General features: G+C 39.6%; 1 protein-coding gene across 1 annotated transcript in view; it reads left to right on the top strand.

Annotated features, from left to right (window-relative positions):
- The first annotated feature begins 8,084 nt into the window (after nt 1-8,084).
- LOC307144006 (integrin alpha-X) overlaps nt 8,085-11,468 on the top strand; it is a 34,882-nt gene continuing 31,498 nt past the window's right edge. The window contains exon 1 of the mRNA XM_079845928.1: nt 8,085-8,176. Coding sequence (XP_079702054.1) covers nt 8,137-8,176 — 40 coding nt within the window. The 5' untranslated portion in view covers nt 8,085-8,136. The remainder of the gene's footprint in view (nt 8,177-11,468) is intronic.

Genomic DNA, 11,468 nt, shown 5'->3' with positions numbered 1-11,468 from the left:
TAGTGAGTGTAATACATGTCCTGTCAGAGGAATGAGGCAATACATGTATGGCGGAAAGGGAAGGAGGGTTAGTAAGGGTAGTGTTTGGAAAAACGTTGGTGCAAGATATTACGTCACCTTTAAGATGACAGGTTTTTTATTTGTAGTTAGATTCATTGTTCTTGGGACAAATATTTTTGGTGTGTTTAGGAATGAACATCATGCAGGAAATGAAGCTTATGTGCAAGTTCTGGCAGGAAGATTCAATGTTACGTCACTTATCACATTCAGACCTATACAATCAAGTCATAATTCTCAGAGTATAAAAGATCGGTAATTAACACATGTCTGAGTTCACAGATGCTGACGCCAGCATTGCCTCCATCCTCCCCACCACCACCAGGTCGGTCCCTGTCTATACCTCCCGGGGGTCGGCTGCTCCCCTGCCTTCATCTTCAGGCAGGAAATGCAGAGTCCGTTACCCTCGTGACAAGCGCTACGGACGGGGCCTACGCCAAAGAACCTCTAATTTAATACTTGCTGGTCTGTTAATAAACTAATGGTGTTATCATACTTTATCTGGTCTCCCGAGTCTTCCTGGTAGAACAATATTTCTCAACCTCATTGGGAAAGCAAAGCTTCAAAAAAACGTGCCTCTACATTCAATTCACTGCAATTTCCCAAGTGGTGTTCAATGACCACTCATGCCAATAAAATACCAACTACTTTTACTCCTTTTCACACAAATTATGATTATAATATACAGGGGCATATGATCCATAATATGTACTTATTTTTGCATAGTTCCATGGACAATAGTATGACCTCAAACACTTTTACCATAGTGTGTGATTTTTAAAACTCCATTTTGACATTTTCATCACATAACCATATCCATATGGATTTTCTGACAGAGTAAACTTTTTCGTTGCTCACCTGCATTGCACTTGTGATATGACAGAACCCTGCTGTCAACACTGCTCAGTTTTCGTGATGGTTGAGTATTAGTGAAGACACGTGGTTAACAAGCAGCATCGCTGAAGATAAGAGGAACAAGAACAGAAAAAAAGAGAAGAGATGAGCAGAAAAACAACTACAACTGACTCACAGCCACACAGAAATCAGATAAAATAAAAATAAAAAACAAATAAAATCAATATGTCACGAGAGGATGATTAAACAACTCTGAAAACAGCATTGCCATATTCACTTATTACACACCGATTTGGATGTGCAAAGTTTGTTGAAGTCTATTTGAAGTCACCATTATAGTGATTAGTGGGGATTAGTTCCCTAGTTGGGCCCTTGGCCATTGACTTTGGTTGATTTAATTCTCTTTCAGCAATTGTTGAAATATTTCATACTCCTGACTGCAATGACATACCTATTAAATATGTGCACCTTTTGGAATCAGTGACTGACAGCTGAATTTTGACATATGTAACTTCCCAAAAAAGTATGAAAGTCTTTAAAAACAAGTAACTTTCAGTTTTTAACTTTCATTATCAAGTTGTATTAGCTGTCCCATTGAAAGAGATGTTCTCTTCTCATGACCCATGTTACTAAACCAACTTATGCAATGCACACAAGCTCTTTTTAAACTTATTTGTGTACAGATCTTTTGAAACTGGAGACCATTGATGCGTTGAGATGTTTTACCAGTTTACCACTGACATTGATTTATGTAATCATAACTAAAACAATTTTCAGTTCAAGTTTCAGTTCTACATTCAACAGAGGGAGCAAAAGAAACCTCTAAATAATAATCATATAATTCAATAAATCATGTTTAAACCATGCATTGTTTTTTACATTGTTCTTTACATCATTAATGTTTAAAAAATAGAAATATGCAAGAAAAAAACAATGCTTGTCCACAAAACACTGCTTGCTCGGCTCTGGTTTGCTTGAGAAAAGCATGCATACACTGGTCCACCAGCTAGACCAGCACTATACCGGCATAAACCAGCCTGGACCAGCACTAACCAGTATAAACCAGCCTGGACCAGCACTATACCAGCATAAACCAGCCTGGACCAGCACTATACCAGCATGAACCAGCCTGGACCAGCACTATACCAGTACTAACCAGTATAAACCAGCCTGGACCAGCACTATACCAGCATAAACCAGCATGGACCAGCACTATACCAGCACTAACCAGAATAAACCAGCCTGGACCAGTACTATACCAGCACTAACCAGCATAAACCAGCCTGGACCAGCATAAATCACCCTCAACCAGCACTATACCAGCACTAAGCAGCAGAAAACAGCTTAGACCAGCACTAACCAGCATAAACCAGCCTGGACCAGACCTATACCAGCACTAAGCAGCATAAACCAGCCTAGATCAGCACTATACCAGTACTAACCAGCATAAACCAGCCTGGACCAGAACTAACCATAAACCAGCCTGGACCAGCACTATACCAGAATTAACCAGCATAAACCAGCCTGGGCCAGCACTATACCAGCATAAACCAGCCTGGACCAGCACTATACCAGAATTAACCAGCATAAACCAGCCTGGGCCAGCACTATACCAGCATAAACCAGCCTGGACCAGCACTGTACCAGAATTAACCAGCATAAACCAGCCTGGACCAGCACTATACCAGCACTAACCAGCCTGGCCCAGCACTATCAGCACTAAGCAGCATAAACCATCGACCAGTATAAACCAGCCTGGACCAGCACTAACCAGCCTGGCCTAGCACTATACCAGCACTAAGCAGCATAAACCATCTTAGACCAGCACTAACCAGTATAAACCAGCCTGGACCAGCACTATACCAGCACTAACCACCATAAACCAGCCTGGACCAGCACTATACCAGCACTAACCAGCATAAACCAGCCTGGGCCAGCACTATACCAGCACAAAGCAGCATACACCAGCCTGGACCAGCACTATACCAGCACTAACCAGCCTGGAAAATGGCGGGTAAAGAGTCAATATGCATCTGTCAGTAAGGCTCATTTTAACTGTAAAGTGACATGCATTTATCAAATGTAGTGATAAAGTAATTTTAATAAAAAATCTAAACATTAGGAAATTGATCCACAGTGGCCCTTTGTCTTGCTCACTTATTAAAGCTCTATTTTATATATAGGAAAAGGTGTTGCTTAAAGAAGGGGAGCATGAAGAAACATGCCTTACAACATGCAGTTTTACTTAACAACAAATAAGCCTTCAGTTGGTACTGCACGTATTTGTAATAGTATAGTTACGGTTATATAATATATATATAATATATATATATAACGGTTATATATAATAATAGTTTCGGTTTCTGCCGCTGGTCTACGTAATGATGCTGCCGTTGATTATGGGAAGGTGTTTACTAGGTGGACCGTTCGAATCCAGTAGGCTGTGAGAATGTGAAAATGTAACTCGTGAGCAGAAAACGTGTTGTTTGGCAGTACTTTCAGTCAAAAGAAGGCGATTCAAGTCGAGTTACATGTTCAATTTGCAATGCCGATTTGTCTCGTGGTGGGAAGGACCCTAAACAATAGCCGCTGTTAAAACATTTGCGTATGAAACATCCGAAAGAATACGAGTTGTGCATGAGGAAATCTACAGACAGCAGCCAAAATGCAGCAACTTCGGGTACGGCAAAGGAAGGACAGTCATCCTGGCATAATGTTGTCTATTCTTATTCATTTTTAAATTAAAAATACACTGCTGTAGGGATGCTAATTCGGTTAATTTTCCCAACTGACAACCGCTGCTCATTATCCGATTGATGAATTGGCATTAAATAAAAATACGATTGACGAGTGTCTGCGACCTGTTAAAAAAACACTTTTTCACAGGTTTATTTTACCGTGCAAACAGCAGCATGTACAGATCAGATAAAATATAAATAAAAATAATAAAATAAATAGGCCTACACTAAATATTTTTCACTTAAAGGGGTGGTAAAACACGATTTCACTTTTCTAACTTTAGCAAGTGTGTAATGTTGCTGATTGAGCATAAACAACATCTGCAAAGTTACAACGTTCAAAGTTTAAAGCAAAGGGAGATATTTGCTTTTAAAGAAATACATTTCTAAGGACTACAGCAAACGGCCGGTAGGGACTACAGACATTCCTCCAGGGTTGCTGACATCACCAGTCCCAATATTTACATAAACCCCTCCTCTGAGAATATTAAATAAGGAGGGCGAGGCCATTTTGTATTGCTGTGGGGAAGAGTTGTTGCGGTATAGTTAGTAGGCTGGAATGTTGTTGCCGCAATGCCGATGAAATGCTGTTATTTTCATCCGGATTGCAGGTCCACTTTGTTCAGCCTTCCTAGGGACGGGGGAGTTAGGGATCAATGGTTAAAATTTATTTTTAACTCTGTCCCTCATAATTATTACCCATATCTCGCTCTCTGTGCTGCACATTTCACGGAGGAAAGCTTCCACAATCTTCGCAAGTTCAATGCAGGATTCGCACAACGGCTTGTCCTGAAAGATGGATTTAAAAACAGAAGCTGTTTACGGGCCACAACCTGTAAGTATGATTTATTTTTCATCTATGTGTTTTCCTGTAATAGTTAGTATTTTTAATTGTACGTTGCAGCAATGAAGTAAACAAATGACAACGTTTGTTAAATGCTCATTCATACTTAATGTTATCCGACACCTAACGTTACAAACTTTTTTAAAATCTCAACAGCGAACTTGGAATTAGTGTAAAATTATTCTTTGATTAGAGCTTTTATGTATTGTTTATCTACATGCTTGTTTATCTACAGGCATGCTAAACATGGTTCTTTGTTTGATTTGGCTACTATAGTAAAGCCAATGTTTAGTGTTCGTTTTGGTTTAATAGTTCTTGCAACAGATATTTGGCTATAATCGTTCTAAAAATACAAAAGTAACAGTGCCATTCAGTAGTGATCACTATAGATCCGCAGTCTTTACTCAAAAAATCCCTTTAAGGACTGAACAGGTTCTGCTCGATCATTCTGGGTCCGATTCGGGCTCAAATTGGTATGGTTTTATTGACGCCATTGTTTCTAATACTACCAAAGCACAGACTACCGGTAAAGGTAAGGGGCGTGACGTGACGTTTCCGACAAACGTGCACTAGGCGGTTAGCGAATCACAATAAAATATAAAATAAAAATATATGAAAATATACTGTTATCCAAACACAATGTCTGACATTTTAAAACGTTTCAAGCACATTCGTTTTTAAACATTCTTTGATCGTTTTCTAACTTTTTAGAAAAACACACAAAGTTACAAACAGTCGTAAATTCCTTTGAATGGGGGGGGGGGGGGGGGGGGAGCAAAACAGATGGTCAAAACAGGTGTCCAGAACAGGTGTCCAGTCTGGTGGGAGGGAGGGGGGAGGAGGGAGGGGGATGGAATGTTAATTAGGGGGCCATAAATCAATCAAATCTGGCACTTGGTACCCTTTATTACTCTCTTTCATTGTTCTGATTGTTCACAGGTGTGTCTTGTTTAGTCATTAGTCTTTGTGTATTTAAGCCCTCATGTTTGCCTTGTTCCCTTGTCGAGTATTGTTACCTGTAAACCACTGTTGGTGAGTTCTTTGTTTAGTCAAGTCTGTTCAAGTCAAGTCAAGTCAAGTCAAGTCAAGTCAAGTCAAGTCTTAGTTTATTTAGTATCTGTTCACATGCTCTATAAAACTGCACTTGGGTTCATCACTTTAACTTGCCTCCAGTGGACTCTGTTACATATGCGCTATTAAATGCATTAAAATGTACTTGAGTATGTTTTTAGGACAATACAAATATAGTATAATGCATTTTTAAAACATTTAATAGTACATTTTCACCTGGGTCATGCTGTCATAAACCCACAGGAAGTTGAATCGAAGCTGAGATCATTAATTGATAAATGAATTAATTCTGATTTAATGGGAAATAAATATTTGTGTCAAAAGTTATTTTTTTTTTATGTATACACATCTGCAAAGCAATCCAAAAATATGGGTAAAAGATGGATATTATTTAAGGAACTAGAAATGAAAATGCACAGAAATAGGAAGTGGCCTAGTAGTTATTATTAATAATGAGAAAAAAACACTTTACTCAACTACTCTCAGGGTTTTGATATGATTCAGTGTGTTTTAAGTTCCCATTGTGGCAAGCAGCGAGGCAGAGGGACCGTGAGAATGGGGCGAGGCTGGTGGTGAGTGATCTCGTGTCTCACGGAGGAGCTCGGACGCATAAAAGGAGGAGCGACGAGGGTGAAGGGATGAGAGGGGACCAGGCCTGGACTTTACATTTTGTTTAAATTTACGTTTTATTATGTGTGTACACGGCTGTCGTCTGTGAGGGTTTATTTGTGTTATTTATTAAAGTCTTTAAACATTCTCCGATTCCCACCTCCTTCTTCCCATAACAACAAACTTCATTACACCCATTGATTAGTTATTTTGTCCTCTGTGTTAAGTTCTGTCTTCAGTTCGTTGTTCGGTGTCATCAAGGTGCGTTTTGTCTGTTTCCCTGAGTTCTCCTGTTATATATTAAAGACGGTTTCCTTTGAATCTTTGTGCACTTCCTGGTAAAACTACATGCCATTAATGTTCATTTTATGCACATTCAAACATTAACAGAGTAAGCGATTTTAGGCAACACCCAATTTAAGAATGTAATCTGATAAGACCTTAAAGCTCTATTATGCGCTTTTTTTTTTACAAGATGTTACATAAGTCACAGGTGTCCCCAAAATGTGTCTGTGAAGTTTCAGCTCAAAATACCCCACATATAATTTATTGTATCATGTTGTAAATGCACGTTTTTGAGTGAAAGGAAATGCATGCTGTTTTCTTTGTCTTCATGCATGTATCTTTAAATGCAAATGAGGTGCTGTTCCCCGCCCACTTTCCAGAAGAGGGCAGAGCCTGTACAGCTCATGCCTCGTATACTCTGCCAAAAACTAAAACATCAATTTGGTTTTGATTATCATCTCACGGTCATCCTCACGTGACATTGCAGTTCTTTGTCATCATGAAAGTTTATTATCTGCCTGTGTTTTAAAGCCACATTAGTCTAAACTTCTGATACTATATGGTTTTCTGAGCATGTGCACAGAAAGCTGGATGTCAGACGACACATCCTGTGAGTGTTAAACTAAGTTCTACCAGAAAGACTCGGGAGGCCAAATGAAGTACAATGAAGTAACACATACATCAACAGACCAGCAAGTATTATATTTAGAGTTTCTTTGGCGTAGGCCCCGTCCTTAGCTCCCATCTTGAGGGTAACAGACTCGGCATTTCCTGCCTGGAGATGAAGGCAGGGGCGCAGCCAACCCCCCTAGGAGGTATAGGCAGGGACCATCCTGTTGGTGGTGGGGAGGATGGAGGTAAATGTTGGCGTCAGCATTTGCAAACTCACTGTGTAAGTACCGATCTTTTATACTCCGAGTATTAGGACATGATTGGTTAGGTCTGATTGTAAGTGACGTAACATTGAATCTTCCTGGCAGAACTTACGCTAGGGCTTTCATTTCTTGTTCATGTCTTATTGCATTTAAACTGTCAAATACATACAAGGTTATGTCAAAAAAACACAGTGTTCACATAAACACAATCAGTTATGTCTGTGAATGCAAACAGCAAGTAAAGAAATTGCATGTGTTCATAAGATCTGTGTATTAAAGTGAAAGCAGCGATATATACAGCACCTGTTGCTAAATATGCTATTAATATGAATCAAACAACAAAAGACAAACAGAAAAAAAAAACCTCACTGCTCTTGACTGAATAACTTTAGTAGCTTTGATAAGAACACATTTCTCACTTGAATGTTGCGGTTAAATGCTCTGATGAGGCAATAATCATGGCGGACTGTGTACAGGGCGGGGCCTGAGCAATGTGGCGTTGCATTGCATAGAAAAAGCAAATGCTCGTGTGGTATTGCTATAATATACTATTTCATGATGTTTAATGTCATTTCCTGGTTCATTGCAATCTTTGATTTTATCTTTCAGGACATGATTCTTGCTTAGTTGTTCAGCAGATATGTTATGTCCACATCCTCTGCATTCTGTGCTGTCCCTCCTTAGTCATATGCACTGCCTTTTTCATCTTTCTCAATAAATTCTCTTGTTCTATGTTTGCGTTTTATATATCAGGCAGTTGGCACCTTTCATACCACCCCTGTCTCAAGACCTTGATATCACCATGGACTGGGTTATCTGCATCTGTTTCTACCTGTTTTGTGGTAAGATCAAAGAGTGCAACAATATTTCCATTTTGATATTCATCAAGGTTTTTCAAATTGTCATAAAAACTGCACAGTAGCACCTGTTGTGGAAATGTTTATAATCAAAATGTATAATGTGTCATTAAAATCCTAATGATTTTGTGTTTATATATTCAGCTTGATTGTTCTGGTTTATGTTAGGCACCTATATATTTATTAAAAAAAGATCAGGGTTGAATGCAGTTTTGATAATATTTGTTTGTTAAAAATGAGGTGAAAGACTGCTGCAAATTTGGTGATGGAGCAGGGTGAGTGAGCTCATCATTAATCATGAAGATGTAGGTTTGCAAACATAAGATGGTCACATGGTGGGCCAGTTTAGTTCTTTTCAATGACAAAGAAAAGCACCCATAAGAAGAGACACAACAGTGCTGACCACATCTGTACTTGTTTTAGGACTCTACAACTTGACAATAATCGATCACTATATCTATAGGGATCATGTTTTTATGTCCAGCACTCTGTAGTTCTTCCTACCCCTTTTGAAAGGCTTCAGACTGAAAACAAATCCATTTGGTCCTACAATGAAAATTCTAGAAGCCAAAAGGCTTTTGTAGCTGCAAAAGTAGTGTGTTATGTCCCTCATTAATTAGATGTTAAATTGTCTAGCATATTATCAGACATAACACAAAATGAGCGTGTGTGCGTTTCAGACAGTAGGGGAGCTTCAAAAGAATGACCCAAGACCAACGACTTCAATTGAAAAAGATTTAGGCCCAATCCCAATTCTATTTTATACCCCTTCGCCTTCGCCTTCCCCTACCCCTACCCGTTCCCCTTGCCCCTTGAAACCGAATGCCAAGGCGTAGGGGTGACACCACTAGCCTACTATACCATTACACGTCATCACACGTCATCATACCCAGTTTCTTTTATTAGTGTCCTGTGACATTTCACCAGTATGAACAGCATTGAAGTACGTGGGCTGTATCTAACAGAATAGCGTAGGCTATTCACTTACGAATATTTTAATTCCCTTTCTGTGTAAAGCACTTTGAATTGCCACTGTGTATGAAATGTGCTATAAAAATAAACTTGCCTTGCCTAACAGAAATCAGGCTCGAACACTTTTAACAAATTACTCACTCCCAACAGAGTTTTGCGCTGTATTTGGACTTCATAAAATGGCGCTCGTTTTCAGTTCAAAAACATATGAGCCAGAGTTTCCTAAGATGATACAGAATGATACGGAACATATAAGACTAGTGAAGCTGATTTTCCATCAGGCTAAACTGTTCTCTTTGTTTATTAACCGTTCCATTCCGTGCGGATCTGAGCCGGCCGGTACGGATATGGTTTCGTTATCTACTGTGGTACTGTGATAATGTTCATACGTTATACGCCAAGTCAGTCGTTGCCTTGGTAACGCAAGAGTTTACAGACGATATGTGATGTATCGACTGCGTTATGAAGGATGACAAGATATATATTTTTAAACTATAATTAATATGTGTTCAAATCACCCAAATAGTGCGATTAGCAAGCTACGGAGAAACTGGCAGCCAGGCGACACGCAAGTGATCGATCCATTCACTACATACACCTTTTATCCTTCCAGAGCTCCTTAACGCTCATTAACACTCGCGCCACCAGCCTCGCTCTGTTCCCACGGCTTTCGGCCCCGTCCTGCTTGCCACATATGTTACAGATTAGCACCCTGGCAATTAGTTTATTCAATGCACTGATGCAACTTCTCCATTAACTTTCATTCAGACTCTCTCCTTTGTTCATCATTCCAAGATGGCAGCACTGTATGTTGTTTTTGGAGCAGCCAAGTGCTTATCAAAATACATACTTGTATTCCCAGCTGGAAAGTCTTGATTAAGTATCTGAAAATAGCAATTTCTAAAAATGAAGTTACAGTTACTAGAGTAAAAACTAGTATTTCACAACATCGGTTGGGCAACTTCCTTATTTGAGTTAGCAGTCTTCCTCTTTGCCTCTCTCTTTCATTCTGTCTTCTTTTTCTGTTTGTTTCCACAATACCAATTAATCAAACAATATGTTGTCTTTATATAATCACTAGTACAAGGCAATTAATTGCACGTAAAATTATTTATTATAAATAATCATTTAAAACTGAGATTAATCAAATAAAATATTCACAGCCCCAAAGAACTGATAACTCTTCTATAAAAGAGTTTTGTACATGAAAATGATCATATTTGTCCAAAGTAGCTACATTTAGCTTTGATGACAGCTGGGCGCACTCATGTCACACACAGACATATTTCTTCATCCACTGTTCAGAGGAGACTGCGTAAGTCAGGCCTTCATGGTAAAATTGCGGCAACAAAACCATACTTCAGAAAAACAAAAAGCAGAAGAGACTTCCTTGGGCCAAGAAACACAAGGCATAGACATTAGATCAATGGAAAACTGTCCTTTGGTCTGATGAGTCAATTTGAGATTTTTGGTTCTAACCGCAGTGTCTTTGTTTGACGTAGAGAGGGTGAACAGATGGTTCCTGAATGTGTGGTTCACACTGTGAAGTATGGAGGAAGAGGTGTGATGTGTGGGGGTGCTTTGCTCGTGACACTGTTGGTGACTTTGTCAAAATTGAAGGCACACTTAACCAGCATGGCTTCTATAGGGGTGTTGAAATGAATCGTTTCTAAGATGTATCGTGATGCGGACGTGGACGATCATTTAACTTTATTCAGCAATCTTTTGTTGTCTGTGCCAGACTCCTACACATTTTATGTTGTAAATACAGTGCAGCTGTCACAATCACAAGTGAGAGTGCCCCTGATTACCACCTGAGGGCACTCCACCCCGGACTGTCACTCCATCACAAACTACATTACCCATAATCCTGTGCCCGGACTCATCATATTTCATTGTTTGCACCTGTGTCTCATCACCTCATTACCCCAGCCTATATAAACCATGTTCACTCTATCATTAACTGCGAAGTCTTGTTTAGTGTTTCTACTGCAATTCTGAGCGTTTCCCTGGTTTCATGTATCTTGGTCTTTGATTACTTGCCCGTTCCGTGGATTACCCTTTTGCCTGTCTCTCCTGCCTTGTTTGCCTGTTTGGACTGCTTCTGTGTATGACCTTTTTGCCTGTACTTTTGACTACGATTGTGGATTACCCTCCAATAAAGCTGCGTTTGGATCCTCAACCATTTAAGTCTCGGAGCAGTACGTTACAGAAGACTTCGCTAACAATGGATCCAGCAGCAGTATGTCTCGTCCGTCTATGCCAAGGGACTCACTCACTCGAGGACCACATCAGTGACTTTCTG

Source organism: Gobio gobio (genome assembly GCF_949357685.1).
Source record: "Gobio gobio genome assembly, chromosome: 20".
NCBI classification, from domain to species: Eukaryota; Metazoa; Chordata; class Actinopteri; order Cypriniformes; family Gobionidae; genus Gobio; species Gobio gobio.
This window is presented reverse-complemented; position numbering and strand designations above follow the sequence as displayed.